The sequence below is a fragment of the Triturus cristatus genome, chromosome 6 (genome assembly GCF_964204655.1).
Source record: "Triturus cristatus chromosome 6, aTriCri1.1, whole genome shotgun sequence".
Classification (NCBI taxonomy): Eukaryota; Metazoa; Chordata; class Amphibia; order Caudata; family Salamandridae; genus Triturus; species Triturus cristatus.
The window spans coordinates 1,559,922,240-1,559,947,874 of NC_140589.1; the positions used below are offsets into that span (position 1 = coordinate 1,559,922,240).

The following is a 25,635-nucleotide window of genomic DNA, read 5'->3' on the forward strand; positions in this document are numbered from 1 at the left end:
CTGGATCTCTGCTGTAGGACATGTGGGCACCTATAGTGCTCCCCTAAACATACCTGCACCGTGAGTCAGGCACCAGCGATGTTCACACACATCCATAATGCAGCCTGAGTGGAGAACATGCAAAGTGCGCATGATGGTTTGACCGGGCCAAGATGGTCGGCTTAACCATCATGCCACTTTAGAGTGCAGCAACCACTCCTCCTCCTTCCGGATGTCACAGGAGCCAAGCCCCACCCTGCCCTAACCTGGCGATACTAAAAATAAAATGATAATAACCTATGTTATTATAATTTTAATTTTTTTATTTTACACTGCTCGGCGAGCAGTGGGGCAACACTCTTCCGCCACTGCTAACCCCACTGAAGCACCTTTGCTGTTTGGTTACTGACAAATTATTTGACTCTTTACTAACATAGGGGCATATTATCAAGCCAGACGATAAAATTATTGCCGCTTTAGCGTCAGAAAACTGCCGCTAAAACGGCGATAATGGGCTTGATAATATGCTCTATGGAATTCCAATTGAAGCCCATGTTATATGTGAAGGACTTCTAACATGGGCTTCAATTGGAATTCCATAGAGCATATTATCAAACCCATTATCGCTGTTTTAGCTGCAGTTATCTGCCGCTAAAGCGGCAATAATTTTATCGTCTGGCTTGATAATATGCCCCTTAGTTAGCATTTGTATTCTTTAGATTTTAATTGTATTCTTGCTAGTTTACAAATGTTCATTTCTCTGGGGAATATTATTTTCCTTTGGCAAAGCTCAAATCTAGACTTTAGCTCCCTCTGTATACCTAGCATACCGATTCCCTATACTACCTTCAAAAATATGAAAACTGCATGATATGGGAACAAGAATTGGCAAACGTTGGTAGATTGTGAGAGCATGTGAATGTATTTCTGTGGTGAGATACAACATAGATGAATAAAAAGAATTTGCTCTCAGGTTGCTCATGTTGTTGTTTAGGGGACGCAGCCTGAATTAATGAATTAATAGCAGTTTGGGCTTATTGTTCCTTCAAGAGAACAACTAAGCTGAACTACAAACAGTTGGTCCCTGTCTGCAGTGACACTAAGAATTACAAACAGAAATCAAAAGTTTGATTGCAATGCAAGCCAGAGTAATCAGCAGTGCGGAGATTAATTCAGGTGTTCCCCCCATCTCAGTAAGTGCAACCTTTATGCCACGACATGCATGTCGTAGCTGTGCAGTACGACTCAAGTTGTTCTGAAGTAACTTCCTTTTCAGTGTTGATGTGGACTAGCAGTTTGTGCTGTTTGAGGTGGATGTCCTAACTTGCAAGGGTTATATAGATTTGCATATGGTTCCTCCCTGTCTGTAGTGGTACATTGAGCAAAAATAGCACGACCTATCAGTGGCTAAAATGAGTTATTCCATCCATTATCTAATTGCTTTTTTGAGCTGGCTTGTGTATACAACATTATTTTCGAAGTACAGGAATACATATTTACAATACTACATTTCATGCTAGCTTCTGCCCCAAGAAACACTCATTACAATTAACTTAAGGTAACCTGTTTGGTAACAGAGGCCTCTGATTTGGGAAAACAATTATATGTTAATCCTGAACCTTAAAAGAAATGTATCTTGCTGTAACACATTCGATCCATACCTTCGAGGCTTACGGCAGAATAAATGCTCTGGGGCTTATTTACAAGCCTCTTGTGCCACTTTTGCGTCATTTTTAACATGGGAAAAGTGAAGTACGGGTGGTGCAAGGGGCTTGTAAATAAGCCCCTCACAATTTACTGAGACATATGTCTTAAGCACACATTTATTAGATGTGTATATAACACCTCTCTATGGGGCATATTATCAAGAACGACGTTCAAATTATCGCCGCTTTCGCGGCAGGAAACTGCCGCAAAAGCAGCGATAATGGGCTTGATAATATGCCCTTGAGAATTCTAATAGAAGCCTATGTTCTGGTGTGAACCTAGGCTTCTATTGGAATTCTCAAGGGCATATCGCCGCTTTGCCGCTAAAGCAGCAATAATTTTAACGCCGTTCTTGATAATATACCCCCGAATTCCTTGTTGTGGAGTGACCGTGTCCCGCTAATGTCCTTCGATTTTCTATTTTAGTTTATGAATCCATTTCTGTGGAAAAAACGCCTTAATTTTCCACAAGATGGCGCCAAGCGACTTACATAAGAAACCTTGTTCCGCGCAGTTTGATAGAACATGTTTCCCTGGAAAGAAGCTTGTTGAATATTGACTGGCCTCGATTGAAGAAAGGTAACAGCCTACTCACAAAAACATTAATGTGCAGATTGGTTCCCTCACTAAATTTAGCGGCAGTTCATGCCCTTTCTTTTCAGGATGGCAAAACAAAACCTACTTGGAGCTCCCTGTGGAAAAGCAAACGCTTGATAAAAAGAAGAAATTGTACATTTCTATTTGTCAAGCAAGTTCCCCCAACCGAGAAATGAGAATGCATGGCGTAGGGGAGAATTTATGAAAATCTACGATGTTTATGTGAACTCTTCGTTGTCTTTGTAAATCCCTAACAATTCGGAATTTTACTCAAACATTACGCAAAGATGAATCTACGATTCATACAAAGACACTGTTGTGAATTGGGGCATTGTGATTGATTCCCTTCTCTGCATTGGATTAAAAAGACACGCATCAAAATATTACCAAAAAGGTGGTCATCAATCTTAGGGGCTGATTTATGAGGGACTTGCGCCCCTTTTACGCCGCCGTTGCGTCACTTTTGTGACGCAGCGGCGGCGTAAACCCTGCGCCATGTTGCGCCCCATTTACATCGTGACGCATCTATCGTCTAAAGCCCTGCGCCACATGAAACCTGCGTCAGGTTTCATGTGGGCGTTGCTACTCAGGGGGGGCGTTCCGTCGCAGAAACGCCCCTGAAAAGTGACTCTGTGAAATCTATAAGATTTCACTGAGTCACTTTCCCAACGCTGATGCGTCAAAACCCTGCGCCTGCTTGAAGCAGGCGTAAGGCTTGACGCACCATGTTAGGGATAGGGTAGGTTGGAACAGTGCTGGAGTTGCGTCGCGCTTGCGACGGAACTTCAGCACTGCGCCAACCTTACGCCGGCAGATGCGTCACATTTCCGCTTGTCTTTGCGCCACGATGCGCCGCATTGTAAAAGATTCAAGCAAGCCTGGCTGAAGACGGCTGAAATGCCAGAAACCGGTCCTAGGAAGCTTGTTTCCGGTCCAGGGAAGGCATGGCTTGGCAGTTCGGGCTGGACTGTTCCCATGAGGCACAGGGTCAGACTGATTTGCATATGGCCATGTCTGAACTGGGGTGGCAAAGTGGGCTAAAGAACGGTGATGGATAAAACCCAGATCTGTTGACTGGGTGTGAGTGTTTGATTGGTTCTGATGCTCCGTCCATCACCACCCCCTTTTGTACCGCATTGTAAATGCGGCGCATCTGCGGTGGCACAAGGGCAAACTTGCGTGACGCATCTTCCCTGGCGCATCCATGCTGATTTGCAGGGATGCGCCAGGGAACATAAATCTGCCCCAAAATATTTTGGTGGTGGAGGCTTTTTTACGTAACACTGTTGCGGCCTATTCAAGAAAGCCTGCACATAAATATGTCCAGCATGTTTATAAACAATAATTCACTATTAGGAAGGGGCTCCATGTACCACCATGTCCAACCAGTGCTACACCTGCAGCAACATCAACCAACCCTCTAATTGATTACTTTTCTCTCCAGCTCAGTTGCAAGTGGTTGTAGATGTAAGGGCTTATTTACCAGCCTCCTGCGCCACTGATGCTTCAGTTTTAAAATGGGAAAAAGTATTGCAAGCTTGTAAATAAGCCCCGAACTGTTCAATATTGGCTAAGTATTTATTTATTATTTTAAACGATTATATTTGTCATTGGTTAGAACTAACAGAAGGATTTCCCATAGCGGTGTTTATGTAGATGAAAATAAAGTATTCTCGCGCACTGAGGGACATATGTACAAAGAAGTGGCGGAGTGAGGCGTTAGCCGGCAAGGCTAAACGCCTCACTCCGCCACTTCAGAAACGCAGGGCTAGACCATGTTTACAAGAATATGGTGCAGCCTTGCGTTTCCCCCTGCGCTGACGTTACACTGAGCTGCCTAGCGCCAACTCAAGCACCCTTAGACTATAGTGTAAGGGTGTCTGCTTGCAGGGGAAGATTGTTTTTGTGTAGGAAGGTGTCCCTTCCTGCACATAAACGATCTTTAAATGCTGAATTGTCACTTCTATGTGTGCTGCACAAGGCGGCGCACATGGAAAAAACAAAAATGAGGAGAAATAAAGCATTTCTCCTCGTTTCGCTATGTTAAAACCAGGTCTCAATTTTGGCGCTGCCTCCAATTTACGCCACCCTTGTAAATAGGGGGCAGCGTCAAAATCAATTGGTGTTGAGGTGGAACACCCACCGCAACACCCACTGCCCACCCCTTTCATGCTAAGCATAGCGTTAATGGGGGCCTTATTTACAAGGCAGCGTTAAGCCCCGTTAAGTGGCTTAACGCTGCCTTGTAAATAAGGCAAAGCCCCTATTGCCACATAAACGTCCTAAAAAGTGGCATTCCCATGGCAATAGGGGCTTGTACATATACCTCTGATTTTTATAAAGCAAAATATAACCTAAAGATATTAGCACCCAACACGGCGAGTGTAAAACACACTGAAGAGAACACTAAATATTGTTTCCAAAGTCCTTCAATAATGTCCTAAAATATCACAACCTGTTATATTTAAACAGTTAAAATCATACGATGATTAAACTGTGTTCAGCCTTCTGGTAGCTTGCTTGGCAAAGAGCAGTCAGACTTAACTTAAATGTGCATGGTATTTATACAGCAAGTCACACAGAAATAAAGTGAAACACAAGCAAGAAAAATCCTACACTACAATAGAGTAGAATGTAATTAATAATTCAAGACCAAAATGTTAAAAATCCAATTAGTAGAACCCAGGATATGACATTTTTTAAGTTTTAAGTGAAATAGTGCCAAAAAACACAAAGCTCTAACTATAGCTATCCAGTTGTGCCGGGCCGGGACAAAGCCACAAATTCAGCCCGACCGAGATATAGCACAGGCCGGCAACAGGGACCCATTTAGACCCAATGAACAAGAGTTCCTTAAATCCTGGTTGCAGAGCATGACAAAGTCCTGCTTGGCTTGGAGGAGTTGTTACATGGCAGCAATTCCTAGGAGCTGCGATGCAAGGTCCTGCATCATTGGTGAGGAAGGTGATGATGAGGCTCTATTGATGAGAAGTCCTCCATTGAGATGTGTTACGCACCAGCTGGTTCCAAAGAAGCTGTGTGGCTGGCGATGTAATGTCCTGTGCCATCGTTGAGGATTCTGTTGACAATGAGCTTGTGCTGTAAAGGTCTGTGTCAAGGATGCATTGCACAGCCGGGATTCCTAGAAGACTGCAAGCAGCGATTCAAAGTCCTGTGCTGGAGACAAGCCATGCAGTGGTCTCGATGTCGAGTTTGATGAGGTGATGTGTCGTGCAGCACCTCCAATGCAGAGTTTGTGGTCAGCGTTGCATTGGGTAGTGGCTCCAATGCATCAATTCTGCTGGGATAACAGCTGGGCTGGCAGAGCACATCAAATGGGGTGGCACAATTTGGGAGGGCCATACTTACAGTTGGCAGAGTCCAGCTGGGTTCAGGGTGGTTGGAGCCTTTTTTCCCTGAGACTCGGGTCAGGAGGCCAGCCAACTAGCCCTTGGACTCACCCAGGTGGTCTGGGTCTACAAAACAGGTCCAGTCCTTTACTCAGGGAGCAGGGCAGCAGGGCAGGAGGGCAGCAGAGTGGCAGTCTTTCTTCCAGAGCAGGACAGCAGTCCTTCTTTCGAGTTTCCCCACAGGACCAGATGTGTATTGAAAAGCTGGGTCTAAGGATCCCATATTTATACCTGGTGACCACTTTAAAGTAGGAGAAGGTGTGAGGCATGCCCTTCCTTCTTGCTTGGTCCCAGCTTGCCTGGGGTCACAAAATACCAGTGTCAAACCCTTTGTGAAAGTACTCAGTAAGAGCCTTCGTGATGTGAAATTGTGGTAGGTAACAGCTCCTCCCCCTCTTTAAGTCAGAGTGGCCCATACTCCCAGCACCTAGCCTCCCTTTGTCTCACTGTCTGGGAGCAATACACCAAGACAACTGCCAGCTACTCCTAGTAATGTGAGCCAGGAACAGGCTGCATACACCAAACGGTTAGGACACAACAATTCAAGCTGGCTAAACATGCCATTTTCAGAATTGTGACAAAAAATCCAACTTAACCATAAAAGGGGGTTTGTAATTATATTTCTTTAGACACCAAATTCGACCTACCCCTAATTCAAAGTCACCCGTTCTTAAATGTAATACAAAAACCCAATGTTATCCTATTCAGGAGGTAAGCCTTGCAGTAGTGAAAATTTAATTTAAGAGCTCTTCACTACCAGGGCATGTAAAACTTAAAAGTACGAATGTCTGATATGTATTAAAAAGGACGATTTAGGCCTGGCAAAAGGTTTATTTTGCCAGGTCAAAAAGGTAGCTTAACACTGCACACACAGGCTTGAAGACAAACTATTGAAACAGAAATATTGAAAGGTACGTATAGGTTTTCTATACCTCTTTTCACATGTGTGTACCTTCGTCCTTTGATAGGAAGACTACAGGCATGCTGAAGCATGCCGCTACCATACACGAGTGATCTCTACTTACAAGATTCACTATTTCTCCCCCATAAATATGGGGGGAGGTGACCCATTGCTAAATCGTACAGCTGCATCTTGGCAGCAGTTCTAAGGCCAATATTGCAAGTAGCACATTCGTCTTAATGGGGCTCACAACTGGAGTTACCAATGCCCTTGGTATCAATAAGACCGGAGGTGTTCACGTTGCAATGAGCTTCAAAATGCTACATGTATCTTTTCAACCGAAGGTCTATCTACAAGGAGAAATATAGTCCGCAAATACAGACACAGGGGGTCACACAGATGAATATATATTTTTGTTCTACACATGTGCTCTAGATATGCTTTGTTCAGGACTGTTTTTAGAAATCAGGTTTCTGGTTAGCAAAGATATGCACCTTGTCCAATCAGGAGTCACAATCCTAGTCAGGGTAAGCTAGATACACACTAAAAGATAACCTGTGTTCACCCTCTCGTAGCTTGGCACAGGAATACCATGCTTATCCAAAGAGGCAATGTGCAAAGTATTTGTGCAACACACAGCAATGCAATGAATACACCAACCCACACAGGTTTAGAAAACTAGATTATGATATTCTGAATAAAACAAGACCAAAATTAAAAAAGTCCAATGTATAGAAATTAAGGGTTTGAATGTTAAAAGAATAAACACAGTAAAGTGCTTAGAAGTAGTGCTAAAAGGTTACTTTAGGCCACGCTATACTGAGGCAAAGTCATAGTTCGGACTGACCATGTGGAAGCCAGGCTGGCTACAGGACCCACTCAGGTGCCAGTGAACAAAGTACCTTTCCTGGTCACGAGCAACGATATGCGTTGATCTTCTCCAGGCAGTACAGGCAATGCGTGAGTTCTGAAGACAGGTGCCAGAGTCAAGAGGCGCCGAGCAATGCACTGGGTTCTGCCACACAGTTGAGGGGATGTGTCAATCTCACCAAGCTGCAGTGGTGGTGATACTCTGTCCGATGCATCGATCTAGGGAGGCACAGTGCTGGTTCCAATGCAATGCGATCATTTTACTCCAGCAACCACATCAATGTGATGGTTCTATCACATACAGACCGAAGATATGTCAAAATCTGTGCTGCAAGTATCTGGGCCACATCTAATGAGTCTGGCACAGAAGAAGGGATAGAGACTTTGAGATTCCTAAGTCTCAAGCAGCAGGAAGCAAACCAACAAGTCCTTGGAGATCACTTGAAGGGAAGGCAGAGACCAGCAGGCAGCAGGGCAACAAACAGAAAAGTAGGTCTTCCAGTTCTGCAGCCAGTTGAGTGATTTAAGCAACACAGCAGTCCTTCTGAAACAGGTTCAGTTCAAGATCCAGAAGTGTCTGATTTAAGGGGCTCAGAGACCCAGCACTTTTACCCATAAGTGCCTTTGATTTGGGGATGACTTCAGAGCAGCTCTCTGAAGTGTACAAGTTCCCCTGTCAGCACAGTCGTGTCTGCCAGGCTATCTATAGGGGTAAATCAGTCCAATGTGTGGGGTCAGGACACTACCCATTCAAGTGAATTGTTAGAGTCTCTCTCTTCAATACTACGCAGCCAAGGTCATCAGAATGCAGATGTATGAAGATGGGCACTCAGACACACTTATCCTTCACGTGTTGTGGTTGTCTGGAGGGAATGCACAAGGTGTAACTGTCACCCACCTCATCCATGTATTGGATACAGGCTGTCAGGCACACAGAGCAGTAAGTACAGAGAAATTTCAACTTTCTAATTGTGTCATTTTAAAAAAAGTAAGATAAATCCAACTTCACCAGTAAGTAGGATTTATCATTACAATTCCAAACATATGAAACAACTACTCCTTTCCGAAGGAATTCCCATTGATGACCTATTAGAGGAGTAGGCCACAGAGTATTGAAAAACGAAATAGGCTGTTTGTCACTACCAGGACATGCAAAACATAAAAGTGCATGTCCTGCCTTTTACTATGCACTATGTCATTAGGGCTACTGTAATGAAATGAAGTTTCTTCAGTTGAGGTATTTTCAGGAAGGTTTATTTAGGAGATAAGTTATATAAGGAATGAGCGAGAGCCCCACCAGGAGCAGCCTGTATGGTGCTCAGCCCTTTCAGCAACTGACAACAGCTTAGTTTCTAACATTCTACATCCCAACATTCTAAACTACTTTCATGATGGCTGAGCGTCATATTACAACATCTCCCTCCTTTACAATGAAGAGGGAGAAAGTTACAAGGCATCATATTACAACATCTCCCTCCTTTACAATGAAGAGAGAGAAAGTTACAAGAGGCAGGAGCAAAATTACAAGGAAAGAATCTAGTGAAAACATCGTAAAAATGTAACATGAAAAATTTACGTTGAAACCTGAAAAAGACGGATGAAAATGGAAGAATGAGAAGACGTCAAGAGACAAAGAGAAAGTAGTGAAAATGAACGACTGAGAAGACAGAAGGCACAAAAGACAACACACTCATGCACCATCCATCTATCTCACACAAGAGCACACACACACTCCCTCACACAAACAACAAAACAACCTAAATACACAGATCATGAAATCTGGCCAGGCTGACACGAAGAGAGTAAAAAGGTGCTGGAAGGAAGTGATAAGTGAAACAAACAATGAAGTACGGAGAAAGGATGAAAGACAGCCGCAGACAGAGAGGGTGAGATAGTGGCTGTAAATAAACAAAGCAGAAGAATGGGGGTACAACCCCAAAAACACAGCAAATTTTGAATTTGAATTTAAAAACATTTATTGAGCGCACGTATACCATGCGGTTTCATGGTATACGTATTGACGTATTGAGCTCACAGGGGTGGGAAAGAAAGAGGTGAGCTATAGCAGTAGTACATACTGAGCTCACATGAGTGGAAGAGTAGGAGGTGAGCTAGAACAGAGTTTTACCCCCAACGCAAGTTGAGGTGAAAGGTGTGCGTAAACAGCACACAGCACAGTATACAACATGAAACTGTGAAAAGGATGTGGAGTAAGACCACATGAAGCAGTAACATTTCCCTCAAAGCAGGTTGAGGTGAAAGGTGTGCGAACACGCACACGGCACAGTGTACAACATGAAACTGTGAAACGGATGTGGAGTAAGACCACATGAAACAGTAACATTTCCCTCAAAGCAGGTTGAGGTGAAAGGTGTGCAAACAAGGCACATGGCACAATGTACCACATGAGGTGGGGACACACCACATGGAGAAGATGTGGGGATGCACCACATGTCACAGTAAAATCTCCCTCAAAGCATGTTGGGAAGGCAATACCGCATGGTACCATAAAGGAGTGGTGGTGAATTACACACAGTGCAACAGTAACGAAGAAGCTTAAGAGCTTGGTGTGGCTGTAAGTGCCACATAGTAGAATGCATTTTTTTAAAAACAGTAAAATACATTTCTTTTTTAAACAGTAGAATGCATTTTTTTTAAACAGTAGAATGCATTTTTTTTAACCCCCACATTATAATATGAAGACAAATGAAGAACTACTCTCTTTTTTAAAATATGACAGTAAAATGCAATTTGCAGCAACAGTAGGGGGTTGGTGAGGCATGTAAGAATCCTTTCTGAAAACAGAGGATGCTCCAAAAAAAAAAAAGAAAAAATGAAGCGTTGAAGCTTAGAAAACATGAATAAAGAATTAATACATTAGCACGTTAGAAAGTAAAACGCAGCAAGATGTACAGGGCATAGTATACTAGCCCTTAGTGACACTCTGGAACGGTGGAAATCACAACCTGTGGAACCACAAAATAACATGTTTAATTGTTTGCAAAACAGGTGTGCCTGTCACTGAGGATTGCGGCAATGAGAGATGACAGGCTGGCACGTTAAAGATGAGGTTAAGATGAAGGGAAAACTTGAGGCAGCGAACAGTAAACGTAGTCACTAACCGCATTTCAACTGGTGAAAGTTCGGACAGCCAGGAGAGATAGTGAAGGAAGGTCCTAGGTGTGAGGTAAAACTCAACAAAGTCTCGAAATGTAAGAAGAATGTCCATGGGGTAACCGAGAGGAAACTGCGGTGTTCCCGGTTGAACTTTATTGAAAATCAAGAGAACATCGTGGTTGGCATGGTTGGTAAAGTAGCGCAGACAATATGAAGTCCAAGAGCACTGGTGGTGCCCGACAAGATGGTGGCACGCAGCATGACAACATGCCGGGTGGCTCCAGGCACGTCGATGCATTCAGGGGTCCAGAGGAAGCGATGCAGCTCTAATTGCAGGAGACGTAAAAGTGAAATGAAGGGAGGACTTGGAAGGCAGTAGGAAAAGGGTAAGAGAACAAGAGGGCTCTGTGTGCGCTGGAGCCCTCGTCGCCAATTGTAATGAAATGAAGTTTCTTCAGTCGAGGTATTTTAAGGAAGGTTTATTTAGGAGATAAGTCATATAAGGATTGAGCGAGAGTCCCAACAGGAGCAGCCTGTATGGTGCTCAGCCCTTTCAGCAACTGACAACAGCTTACTTTCTAACGTTCTACATCCCAACATTCTAAACTACTTTCATAATGGCTGAGCATCATATTACAACATCTCCCTCCTTTACAATGAAGAGGGAGAAAGTTACAAGGCATCATATTACAACTACCTAGGGCCCACCTTATTGATGACTTGTATGAAATGAAAGGGGAGTTTAAGGCTTGGCAATCAGTTTAACTGCCAAGTCGAAATGGAAGTAAACTGCACATACAGGTACTTCAGTGGCAGGCATGAGACAGGTTTGAAAGGCTACTATTGTGGGTGGCACAATCTATGCTGCAGCACACTAGCAGCATTTAAATTACAGGCCCTGGGTATATGGTATACTACCTTACAAGAGACTTACAAGTACATTAAATATGTGTAAGGAAGATGCTCATGCACCTTAACACTGATTAGCAGTTATAAAGTGCTCAGCATCCTAAGGCCAACAAAAAGATTCAGCAAAACGTGGAGGCAAAGAGCAAAACGATTGGGGGAAGACCACCCAAAGGCTGACGGTATAACAACAGTGCTCCAGGTATTTATTTCCATAAACAATGCATTGGAGTCTACTACACTTATCACAGTACAATTGTTCATCATCTTAAGCAAAGGCAGAGACTAAAGTAGATCATCTTTTCCTTGCACTCCTCCACATAACTAAAATTCAAATAAATAGATGATCTTGCTCGGGCATTACAACACAAACAGCCTCAGGATCATTCTGATGGCTCATAAAGTAAAATATCTTAAAACAGAAGACCAAGGAGAAAATTCAAAGCTAGAAAGGCACCTCAACGGCCAGCCAGTTTAGAAGAGGCTCTGGCCTCTGTTCCATCAGTGGTGGTCCACCCTCCTGATTTACAGATCTGTACCAGCCTGACATTGATATCTAGGTGCCAAACGTTTGGCTGCTCCACTTTAGATTCAGGGAAATGCCAAGTTGGTGGAACGTGGCTTTGATCCCACCCAGCATTTCTGTTTTACATAAAAAATCAATTACACCTGAGCATTTCTCCATGTGCATAGTGGACATTGATGTATTCTCCTGCTCAATACAGCCATGTCTTGCAGTGAAATGTAGTAACAGTCACATCACCCTAAATAGGTCAGGGCAACCTTGTGCATTATCTAAATTTCAGTCTTCCTTTTAAGAGTCTTTAAGGCTACGAAATGCACTTATACATTTACCACCAGAAAATGCCTCAAATGTATCCTGTCTGAGGCATTTATTTAACCCTTTAGTTGCCAGGCCTCCCCTGTGCCATGCCCTTTTTTGACTATTTGGGATTGTTCGCGCTTAGGACCCCACAGCCTTGGCCACATAAGGTATCCAATTAGGCAAAATACAGATACATTTGTTGTTTTAGGGAAAAATGGGAAAAATGTCTGCAGAAGAAGGTGTCTCTTTTTTTCCCTGCAAATGGTATCAACGAAGGGTTTGTGGTGCTAAAATCACCATCTTCCCAGCTTGCAGAAACAACCAGACATTTTTCAGACAACCAACATTTTCTACACGGTTTTGGGGTTTTGTTAGGACATATCCTATTTTTCCTATTTTTGGTGCTTTCGACCTCCTTCCAGTTAGTAGTAGAAATGGGTGTAAAACGAAAATGAGATACAACTGTGAATTCAGCAAGGGGTCATTTGTGTAGATCTTTTAAGGTTTTTCTATAGAAACTAACAGATAATAATAATATTGAAATTGTGTTAAAAGAAGCAGCCATTTGTGCTTACATTTTCACCTGTAACTTCTTCTACCTATGGCAGATTTTTCACAGCAATATACTGTTACATCCATGAGACCCTTCTGGTTGGGGGAATATATAGGGCTTGTAGGTTCACCAAGAACACAAGGTACCCGGAACAAATAACTGAGCTGCACCTTGCAATGGTTTTTCATTGTGTACAGGGTATACAACAATTGTTTTGGTAAAATAAAAAGAGGGAAAAATAGGCACGAAGGAAACCTATGTATTTCCAAAACGGGAACTAGGTATGGAGTTTAGAAGCAGTGGTTATTTGCACATCTCTACATTTGTGGGTAGCAATTCTAGCATGTGAATTAGAGGGCATTTTTTAAAACGTCTTCTTTTTTCCCACTGTCTTACATTTGGAAGGTAGAAATGCATAGAAAGACAACTCGTAATCACACATATTCTAATATGTTGTGGGCCCGATTCACAAAATTAACTTAAGACTAAATCCTAAACTTACTACTTTGTGGTATTCACAGAATGCACTTACTACTTTTGTTATTCACAGAATGCACTTACTACTTATGGTATTCACAGAATGGATTTACGACTACTAATTTTACGTCTGCACTCGGGCCGGAAATTCCGGCCCGGAGGCGGAGCTTCCAGCCTGGAGGCGGGGCTTCCGGCCTGGAGGCGGAGCTTCTGGCCCGGAGGTGGGGATTCCGGCCGGTGGCGGAGATTTAGCCATGGCCGAAATCTGCACCTCCGGCCCGGAAGCTCCGCCTCCGGGCCGGAAGCTCCGCCTCCGGGCTGGAATTTCCGGCCCGAGTGCGGACGTAAAGTTAGTAGTCGTAAATCCATTCTGTGAATACCATAAGTAGTAAGTGCATTCTGTGAATACCACAAAGTAGTAAGTTTAGGATCTAGTCTTAAGTTAATTCTGTGAATCGGGCCCTGTGTTACCCTAGGCCTCTCAATAAAAATGGTACCCCACTTGTTTGAGTAGGCCTAGTGCCTGGGATAGAAAACGCCTCAATACGCACATGGACCCATTACGTTTTTCCTCTGACAACTGGCCCTTTATCAGTAAAGTGCCTAGCTGTGGAGTTTGGGCCCTAGCTCGGCCGGCACCAAGGGAAATCTAGCAAACCTGTACATATTTTAAAACTAGACACCCAGGGGATTCCAGGATGGGGTGACTTGTGTGGCTCACACTAGATTCTATTACCCAGAATTCCTTGCAAACCTCCAACTTTTCTGTGATGGAAAGTTATGGAATGTGTGAGGAGCCACAAACTTCTACCCACCTAGCATTCCCCAAGTCCACAGATAAAATAGCTACCTCATTTGTGTGGGTAGGCCTAGCCCCTGTGACTGGAAACGGCCCAAAACACAACATGGACCTATCAATTTTTTCCACAGAAACTGACCCTTTTTTGCCAAGTGCCTAGCTGTGAATTTCGGGTCCTAGCTCAGCAGGCACCTAGGGAATTCTAGCACACCTGTACATTTTTTTGATTTAGACTTCAAGGGGATTCCACGATGTGGTGACTTGTGTGGCTCTCACCAGGTACTGTTACCCAGAATCTCTTTTATAATGCTGTTTCCACAACGCAGTGCTATTGCAACACGGTCATCACAACAACCGCATTGTTAGTACGCAATACCTTTACAACGCAAGTCATTACAACAACTTGCTGTAGGGGGCGCAAAGGTATTGGATCTAAAATCCAACACCTTCCCTGCTGTTGCGCAAACTGGAGTAGGAATAGTAAATAATACTATTCCTAAGTCCAGCATGCCCCCTACAGAAAGTCGTTGAAATTACTTGCGATATAAAGGTATTGCGTACTAACAACGTGATTGGTGTAACAACCATGTTGTAATAGCATGCGATGTATTCGCATGTGTTGTAACATGCTATATTTCCTACCCAGTATTCTCCCAAGTCTACTGATAAAAATGGTACCTAACTTGTGTGGGTGAGCCTAGTGCCTGCGACGGGAAATAGCCAAAAACTAATTGTGGAAACAACCTGGTTTTGCAAGAGAGTCACCTGTGCTTTTTGTCCCAGGCTCGACAGCCATCTAGGGAAACATACCACATCTAGACATTTCTGAAAACTAGACACCCGGGGGAGTCCAGGGAGGTGTAAAGTTTGTTGATCCCCAAATGTTTTCTTACCCAGAATCTCCTGCAAACCGCAAATTTCGTTTAAAAAATCACATTTTCCTCACATTTCTGTGTGGGAAAGTTGTGAGATCACCAGGCCAACACAAATTTCTTATGACACAGTGTTCCCCAGGTCTCCCGATAAAAATGGTGCCTCACTTTAGTGGGTGGGCCAAGTACCCGCGACAGGGAAGGGCCCAAAACGTATTGTGGAGACATCAAATATTTGTATCACTAAACAACCTGGTTTTCAAGGGGGCACCTGCATTTTTGGTCCCGGGCTTTAGGTGGCCATCCAGGAAAACCTACCAAACCCAGACATTTCTCAAAACTAGACACCTGGCGGAGTCCAGGGAGGTGTGACTTGCCTGGATCCTCCTACATTTTCCTGCCCAGAATACTCTGCAAATCTCAAATTTAGCCAAGAAAATCAAATGTTCCTTACATTTCTGTCTAGGATCACAGCACCAGCACAAATTTCCTACCATCCAGCGTTCCCCTTGGTCTTCCAATAAAAACTGATACCTTACTTGTTTGGGTGTCCATTGCAGAATCGCCTAACAATTTATGTAAACAAAAATATAGCGCTTAGAGCTCACTGTGCTAGCCCCTCAATCTCTATGTTTTTTGCCCTTCCCAGTTGCAGGACCTTTGCCCACCGACATAAGTGAGGTATAATTTTTCTCGGGAGACCGAGAGAAACGCTGGGGAGTAGGAAATGTGTGCTTGCGCAGTGATCACAGAAAGAAATGTGAGAAAAATTTGATTTTTTATAGCTAAATTTGAGGTTTGCAGGGAAGTATGGGTGAGAAAACATTGTGGATCCATGCAAGCATTACCTCTATGAACTCACCTGGGTGTCTAATTTTCAGAAATATCTTGGTTTGGTAAGTTGCCCTAGATGGCTGCCTAGCATGGGACCAAAAACGCAGGTGCCCCCCTTCCAAAACAAGGTTGTTTTGTGTTAGATAATTCTGATGTCTCCACAATATGTTTTAGGCCCTTCCTTGTCGCAGGTACGTGGCTCACCCACTCAAGTGAGGTATAATTGTTTTCTGGAGACTTATGGAAATACTGGGTGGTGCGAAATTTGTGTCAGCGTAGTTATCTGACAAATTTTCCACACAGAAATGTGAGGACAGTGTGGATTGTTAGCTAAATTTGATGTTTGCAGCACATTCTGGGTAATAGAATGTTGGAGGATCCACGCAAACGACACCGCCAGCCAAGCACCATCCATGCACACCGCCAGCCAAGTGATAGTCCATGCACACCACCATACATGTGCCATCCACGCCGACCACTAGCCTAGCGACAGCCCACGCACACTCCCAGCCAAAGTTCCAGTCCACACACACTGCCAGCTAAGCACAAGTCCACACACACTGCCAATAAAATGCAGGTTCCCACAGTCAGCCAAACATCAGTAAACACAGGCCAACAGCTAAACTCCAGTTCACACACACACATAAACCTTTGAGTGTGTCTAATGGCTTTCTGCCCCCTTGGGAGCAGATGTGCCTACAAATATCACTGAAGCAGCCGAAATGTGTTCCCCAAAAAAGGAGAGCAACCCTTGCCTAAGGGGCCACTCCCTGGCATGCCCATAAACATATCTCTGGTGCCTAGTGGGCTTACCGGCCCCCCAGGGGGGCAGAAAGATTGTGACTATATTTTGGGGTGGGGGCATTGGCATTGTCTATTATGAGCAGCCCCCACCCTTCTTTTAGGAATAAAAAAATCTGTGGTATCTAGTGGGGTTTCTGCCCCCCTGGGGGGCTGATCTGGGATAATAACACCCATATACCCCCAGAGGGACAGAAAGACTGTCTCTTTCATTTTGGGGTTAGGGCATTGGCATGCCCACCCCTATTTTATAAAAAACAAACTATCATCCTTGGTGCCTAGTGGGCTTTCTCCCCCTGGTGGGGCAGATTGGGGGCTTTTGCCCCCATCTGCACCCCCGGGGGGGCAGAAAGACTAATGCACATTTTTTGAAGGGTTGGGGCATGATAGTGCCATTTAGGGCAGCCCCCATACCTAAGTATCAAAAAAATTACCCCTGCTGTCTAGTGGGCTTTCTGCTCCCTGGGGGACAGATAGGGAGTAATAACCCCCATCTGCGTCCCGGTGGGCACAAAGACTGTCCCTTTTGTGTTGGGGATGGGGGCATTGGTATTCCTATTGTGGGCAGCCGGCCCCTCGTTTATACAAATAAAAACAAACCTTCCCTGGTGCCTAGTGGGCTTTCTGCCCCCCCCCCCCAGGGGTCAGATCAGGGCTATTGCATCCAGGAAGGGCAAAAAGACTGCTGCAAAGTTTGGGGAGGGGTGGGGGCATTATAGTGCCCATTAAGGGCACCCCCCCACCCCAAGCATTGGTTTCTAGTGTGCTTTCAGACCCTCCAGGGGGGACATTGGGGGTTACTTCCCCTATCTGCCTTCCAGGGGGGCAGAAAGACTGACTATGCCCCAATTATTATGGGGGGGCAAAAGTCCATGCCCAAGGGGCTTCTCCCCCCTCAAAGTGATGACGTCAGTGCGCAATGCACGCAATCTAATTACAGTGGGAAAAAAAATCTCAGAAGGTTGGGAAAGCTCTTCCCCACCTTCTGAGGCCCGAGAAGAAATTCCTCTGCTATTTTCAGCAGAGGGATTATGCAGTGGTGTGCAGAGGACGTAACAGTTACATCCATGGTACACCTGCGCTGCTGAACTAATGGACGTAACCGTTACATCCATGGCACCAAACAGGTTAAGGCTTATTTTTCCTACATTTTTCTTGGCATCATTGAGCCCTATTGTGGTCTTCAAATTGTGTACTTTGCCTGACTTTATTTTGCACTGTACTTTTTGTAGTACTTGGATACAGTGCCATATTTTATTGTGTTCGTATTTATATGATCCTTTCTATTCTCTTTGAAAGGTTATACACAATATTTGATAGCTAAGTAAGTAGCTTCTCATTTACATTTCCCGTTATACCCGAATAAGATCATGGAGTGCTCCTATTTTCATCAAATCCATGAAACGTTTTGGGTGTATGCATGTAAGGGTGTTAGTGCTCCGTGGTATATGTGAGGCAAGTTGGTTCAATGTGTGATGTTAGAAAGCTGGATTTAAGTAGGCCCACACACAAGCCAGGGTGTTATAGAGAGTGTAAGTCTACACATCTCCACATGTGGGTACTTACCAATTTTAAATCTGTAGTGTTACATAAAGATGGTGTGCATTGTATAGTCCCCTTGTTGATATCTTATATTGAGCACTGAGGATAATTACAGGTCCGTCCAGTGCTGCTGTGGGCTGTCCGCAGTGATATGAAGTATATTCCAACTGGTAACATTTTCATCTATCTGACAAGGGTGTGGCATTGCCCATTTCCAAAATCTGTATTTCTGGTGGTGAAGGTGCACCATTTGAATTGATTTATGTCATTTACCAAACTAGTGATACTATATGATCTTCAGCAAATTGATTCGTGTTTAGGGGAATTGCCGAGTAAGTAGATAAATAAATGGTATATCTATATCAGTAAGGATTAACTCATTACTAAAAGCTGAATCATCCTGATTTAGAGAGGAAGAAATTATTTAAAGTATTCAAGGGACTTCAGGGCTAGATTCTGAGCTCTGTTCAAGAAGGACAAACCTGAATGCCTGGCTTCCCATTGGGTGAGAGCTAACAGGACTTTTAGCTGCACATTAAACCTTTACCATTTATGAAGGTGTGTCTCTGTACCTGTAGGTAAAAACAGCAGATAGTGTACAGTCATGTAATTGCACTCAAAGTTTCAGCATACGGTTCACATTATTTATCAGAACAGCCGCTATACAAATTATATAGCGGCATCATGGAAACTTCTTATGGACTGTGAAACAAACAATACGTTGGAATAGACAGGTAGTTTGGTTGGAGCCTCTGTGAACTGTCTATAGTACATGGCATTCTGTAATTTCTATAAAAATGCACATCACTAATTTCTTTAGAATCAGTGACTAGTGATGCACTATAAAAAAAAGATGCGAGAGCTCGACTATTATAAGTTATTACAGTTGAGTTCTGGTGTCACATTTCCTGTGGGCCAGCTGCCAATGTGAAAGGCAGGTCAGGCCACAAAGCATAGTTGAAGCAGTGTTTAAAGCAACGAAAAATAACTTTGCTTTTCATTTATTGCTCTATTTTAATAACTTACCTATGACAAGTAGACAGAATATGTTTATTTATTTTTGCACTTCTTGGAGAAAAGCTAGAATCTTTTGTGCTTGTTTCTACTCATTCCAAGCTACTGCAGCTTTTTTATTCTTTTTAAACTCACTTGTATTAAACTGTTTCTAAAATATGTTTGCAACAAATACCTAACAGGTTTTTGATGTGTTTGATTTTGCATTAGAGGCTTTATTTATATTCTTCATGTTTGCAAACATGCTCGCTCTTTCATATGAAATAGCAATGCTCCAAGGTTTTTAGTGGTTTGTGGCAAAGGTGATGGTTTGACCATGTATTATATTGGATAAAGTACCTCCTGCCATACATGATAAGGATATTGCAAGTTACGTTGAAGTTCCATAACCTTATAAAGGGATGTGACCTTCAGCTTTGTTCATCGATATGTCTATAGAACGCCTCAGTAACTTGCAGTATCCTTATAATGTATGTCAGGGGGCACGTTATCCCTTATATAATAGTGAGTCATGTACATAGTACAATGTTCTGCCAGGGTTGGGAAGGCTAAATTTAAATATGGCCAAATAAAACCACATGTTTAGGCTGCATTATACCTGACTCCTTATAAGTAAAGGGAGAAACCTGGATCATGCAGTGTAGGGAAAAAGGCAGTTTTTCTTTGACATGTCCTACATCATCTACTATACCCATTCCTGAATGTTTCTCTGTTTGATGATGAAATTGGGGGTTTTGAAATGTTTTGTGACATCACTCACTTCATGGCCCCTTTAATGTGGGTGACAAGGGGATTAGCATGAAAATTCCCAAATCTGTCTGTTCTCAAATTATCTATCACAAATATTATACTCATTGTGATTAAACAGGCTCTCTCATCCAATGATAAGCGTTTCACAAAGTCCTACTGATGTACAATCCTATCCAAATAATGGCATTGAAATAAAGTGATTAGCCTGTGCTTGTAGAGTAAGAAAGTGCACTCCTGCGACACCTCAAGAGGTGGGTGGGAGGTGTGATTGAAGAGTTACATACCTCTGTCTGCAGCTTAACCCTCTGACCCTGTAGCTGACATAGGATGGTCTTGTACTCCTCCAGCTGATTCTGAAGAATTGGAATTTTTCTTTCTGACATCAACTTTTCCTAAGCCAGATAAAAGAAATTGTTACTGTTTCTAGACACGCTTAGTATGTTATCAATGTTATCAAAGTCTAGAGCATGTGGTGGGGAACCCACAATTTACAATACAGAGTTCAAGAAGTTTTAAAGGATTTGTTATCTCAGGCCCTGAGATGGACCTTCTTGGGTATCTTTCAAGACCTAGAGAGCCTTGTCTCTAATTGCAGCTTTGTCAGGCTCTGAAATTAAATTCCTACCTTAATATAACAGATATCGAAATCAAAAAGGCAAATACATGCATATTTATTGACATTTCTTAATGCTGGGACGTTTTATTCGATGTACTAAATCACCATATTCCAGTATAAATTACCCTTAGACAAGCTTTACAGTATAAAATACCAAAACTGATTTCCTGAGGCACCACTGAAAGATTCCTTATAGCAAGGAAGAATATAATTTGACTTTGGATGCACAGCATTCCCGCCATATAAAGGCTTTCTTGAAATATATACCAGACTATGGGCCAGATGTACAAATGGTTTTAGCATGTCGTAATCAGAGAATTGACCTTTTGCATACGCTAAGTAGCCTTTTCACATGTACTAACCCTATTTTGTGGTCTATCACCTATTACCAACTTGCAAAATAGGTTTTGTGAGTTAGTATTAGGAAGGGGCATGTTTATGGCGTCCCTTCCGAATAGTTATTCACAGGAGTATGTATGAATGTGGTTGCAAAACATTCTGATTTCACCGACTCTGTGAAGGAGGTGGTAACCTATTTGCCCCCCAGCAGAGTCAACTTTCAAGTAGTTCCCCTCCTATTGTGAGGATAATTGGATCAATAGTATGGCAAATCCTTTTTCTCCCAGGTGAATCCCACAGCTCACAGGCTACCTAGTGGATGTCTCCTAAAACGGCTGGTTTTGGTGAACATTTTCTATATCCATCTGCCACAAAGCCCTGCTCAGAACAGACCAAAGGTCTCTCATGAGTGGCACTCCTAAATTAGGATGTCTTTGGCCCTATGAGATCATTTTCAAAAGGGCTGGTTTCATTCTGCTACTGATGGCACTTCTACTCCAGTCACTTGTTCAGCCATGGGAGTTGGTCTTGCGTGCTGCTTCTGTTGCTCCTCTTCTTTTCCAATGATCTTTTCTATGCAGGGGTTGATAAGTGGACAAGGAGAGTTCTAGAAGGTGAGATTCCATACCCAATCCGGAGATACCACTTCATTCCATGACCTCAACTGGCACATTAAGGGAACATTCCTCGCACTGTCCAAACCCTTTGCAAGCATTCTGCTAAGTTTCAAAATTTAGCCTTGAAGAAACAGTAGAACCGTTCTGTCTGTCTGAGCAAGGCTCTGAACACCTAGGTATGGTTTCCTTCCTAAAAAGGCCAAAGAACCCCACTACGTAATGATTGGAGCTGAAGGTCTTCTCACCCTTCCCATGTCTTATATATGATCATTTTGTCAGTGCTTATCACGGAGAGGCAGTTAATTACCTTATGGAGATTTCTTACCCCATTGTCTGCAAGGAAAAGACAAACTCTTTCAATATGGGTCAATTGTTCAAGGGGAACTGTGAGCAGTCATCTGGCCAGCAGACTAATTATTATGGCACAACAGGATAACTCAAAGCATTAATTCCATTAGGCCTTATTCAGGGAAATACGCCTAAGGTTAAAAGTACATGACAGACACATGTAGAAAAAAGTAAACTCTGGATATTGTTTGTAACCACTGAATATATAAGAAAAACTACATCCTGCCAATCCAAAAATATTTTTGGTCATGCCCTATCTAAAGCACAAAAAAAACTTTTTAAAAAGTGCAGATTTTTCACTTAAACCAATAAGAGAGGGAATATGTATTACTGAATTTCCATCTGAAATAAAAGGCTTTAGCAATCCATATCCAGTTTATTCAGGATCCCATCTACCACAGTGCTATTGGTAAGAAGGTGCCAGGCTGAGTTAGACAATAGTCTTCCTTGTTCAGTCTACAGACGTGTAGTCTGGGCCTGGGTGGAGTTCATGGAGTTCTGCTACGCAGAACTCTGTGAAGTGACAAAAAACTCTGCCGCGCTACGCAGTGTTCTGCAAGTGGCAGAGTGCATTAGGTTGCGCTGTTCGTGCTGATTTTTAGCGATGGGTGTTTGTCCTATGCTGCAAAATCAGCACGACCGGCACTGTGCGCAGCGCAAGAGGGCATTGCATCTTTCTGCCACTCTTGTAGATGTTCATCTCGAGGAGCAGCTTCCTCAACGTGAATGAAAGTTTTTTTGTGCTGAGAAATCTCACCAGAAGATGGTCTAGAGGTAGTCTGGAGTAAGATTTTCCTTTCTCGCCAACTTAAAGTTTGCAGAGTGGGAAAAACTCTGCATAGTCCACGAGCAGAGCAGAATTTCACACCCAGGCTTAGTGTATTCACGTGTTTCATACGCATCCTGCACAGTACCTTCTATGCCTGCTATGTAGCAGCATACCTTATTTAAAAGAGTAGCCATTGGCAGTATCAGGCCAAACAATATTTTTTAGGAGAGGCACACACAAATTTAACTTGATCAACAAACATTATTCACAATCTTAGACACTTTTATGAAAAGCGTGCTGCAGGGGTGGCATGCAACAGTCACGAATGCCAGTAATAACCAACAGTTTTAAGAGTCGATAGGACCCATCCTCTGCGCACTATAACAACAGGTAAAATACCTGGGTTTTTAAAACATTGTTGTTATCACAATATTTATCTTTCTCGTTTCATAAACATGAATTCCACAGCGGGTTCAGAAAATAATCCAATGTATTTGCATCAATACATTCAATCTTTATACAAAGAATGTCCATAAGTTCAACATATTCATTCCAAATCCAAATAGTGAATAGTAAATTCAAAGAATTTTCTTGCTGCCCAATGCATTTCGAGCCAGAGTTGGCCCTTCTTCAGGGGAACAAAATTCTAAAATGTAAACAAAAAGATATAATAATATACAGGAATAGTAATGACATCATCGCAGCATGTTATTAGGTACATAGAAAAGTCATAATTAAAGATGTATTTGTAAACGACATATAAATTAACAGAAAGCCCTCCACCAAAGAGTGACGTTTATCTGGAGCGTGTGCTGTGTCCAAATTCAATGAAACTGCTCAGTAATCTATAGAAGTCGACTAGCATATCTCAAATTAAAAAATGCTATGTCAAACAGTCCGAGTGGTGTCACCTACGTGATTGTTGACACATAATAAGGAAATACCTTCTTTCTCTTACGTATATGCGCTAGTGGCCAAGCAGTTTGAGTAGAAGCCTAAAAAGATAACGGATTCGATAAAAAACAATGCCTGAGTTGTTAAATCACTCTGAGAAGCTACTCTGTAGTAGTCTCCTTTCATGGCAAACGATAGTAGAACATATCATACCGTGCGGGAAAATTCAATGTGTAGATGCCAGGACTCTCGGTGTCGGCGGGGCAGGCTAGGGAGTATTCTGCTACTTGTCCGCTTAGTTTAGAAACAACCTTCCATTGTTCGGTAATACGTAAACAGTTTAGAAATTAAAGACGGACTGATCGTACGCAACGTTGCGTACGATCAGTCCGTCTTTCATTTCCGAGAGTCCTGGCATCTACACATTGAATTTTCCTGCACGTTTGATGCAAATACATTGGATTATTTTCTGAACCCGCTGTGGAATTCATGTTTATGAAACGAGCAAGATAAATATTGTGATAACAACAATGTTTTAAAAACCCAGGTATTTTACCTGTTGTTATAGTGCGCAGAGGATGGGTCCTATCGACTCTTAAAATTGTTAGTATCAGACCAAAGCCATTTTTAGGGGTAGGAAGTAGGGAAAGAGGAAGGCATTTGGGCACCTGAGAAAGAAACAGGGTTAGAGGAAAGAGAGAGAGAAAAAGGGAAAGAGAGTGAATACAGAGCAGTTCAAATCAGGAAGCTGTTGGCAGTGTGACAGTAAGAAGTGTAGTTTATTTAGGCACCTAGAGCAAGTAGGGGGGAAGGGTATTCCCAACCTGGATGAAGTGAGAGTTGTGGTTTATGGAGGCTTTATTTTTTGCATGCAAAGTTCTAAACTATACCATAGCTTCTGTGATCACTGTCTGGTGTAGTCATAGTTTGAGATGTTTTTGTCCGTGCTTCTTGTGACGTAGACCCACACCCACCATGTGTGATAGGTATGTGGCACCAATGTAGTCTGCACCTCTCAGGATAAAATAACAATTGCCAATGCGTTTCAGACGTAAATCGCCCTTTGTCACAGGCAAAGCGGCATCGAAATGAAAGGCAACTAATGGCGAAATTGATATTATATATTTAGAGTGGGCATTGTCAGTTTATCAAGAACTACCAGGCTTACCTAAGAACTGCTGTTCCGATAATGCTATTTTGTGAACGAAAATGAGGCCCCACCTGTTGGCAATAAAAGGCACTCGTAACATTTAGTAGCAGTCTTTGCCTTTCATTTCGATGCCGCTCTGCCTGTGACAAAGGGCGATTTACATCTGAAACGCGTTGGCAATTGTTATTTTATTCTGGGAGGTGCAGACTACGTTGGTGCCACATATAACCGATGTAGAGTGTGTCCTAATGCTTGGGGCAATTGTGGAAAGGAGATAATACACAGCAGTCCGGCCGTGGGGATTGCATACCGCAGGAGGTTAAGCGGGCCGGTGAGCACCTAATGCTTGGAGCTATGTCGGTCCATCGGCATGGCCTGTATTTTGACAACAATGACTGCTGACCTGGGGTAGCCCACTAATGGCGAAATTGATATTATATATTTAGAGTGGACATTGTCAGTTTATCAAGAACTACCAGGCTTACCTAAGAACTGCTGTTCTCATAATGCTATTTTGTGAACGAAAATGAGGCCCCACCTGTTGGCAACAAAAGGCACTCGTAACATTTAGCAGCAGTCTTAGTGCGGATTAGCAGAGCTAAGGAAATTAAAGCGCTGAAGAAACAGTGAGTCCAGTTTGGCAAGCGGCAAAAGGTGAAGGCTCTTTCTTGGACACGTAAGCAACCCACTATGGTTTTTTAGATTGACTGTACCTCGGGGCACAACGACACATCCACTTTGCAAATATTTACAGCTGAACGCAATCAACCAGAATGCTTTGCCCAGTGGGGTGGGTTACTTAAAAGTGTGCAGGTGCGCTCAAGTCACACTGTTGAACTCCTAGTTTTGATTGTTTTAAAATTTTTGTTAATTCACTAGCACCTTGCCTGCCTTGTTTACTTTTTTAAAAGTTTTCCTCTTGTTGTGTTGTACCCAATTGTGCGATC

The 25,635-nt window shown here is 43.0% G+C and overlaps 1 protein-coding gene across 1 annotated transcript in view; it reads right to left on the bottom strand.

Annotated features, from left to right (window-relative positions):
* Nucleotides 1-25,635, bottom strand: part of BFSP1 (beaded filament structural protein 1) — a 250,109-nt gene that overhangs the window by 87,412 nt on the left and 137,062 nt on the right. Inside the window, exon 5 of the mRNA XM_085609363.1 lies at nt 20,240-20,347. Within this exon, the coding sequence (XP_085465489.1) occupies nt 20,240-20,347 (108 nt within the window). The remainder of the gene's footprint in view (nt 1-20,239; nt 20,348-25,635) is intronic.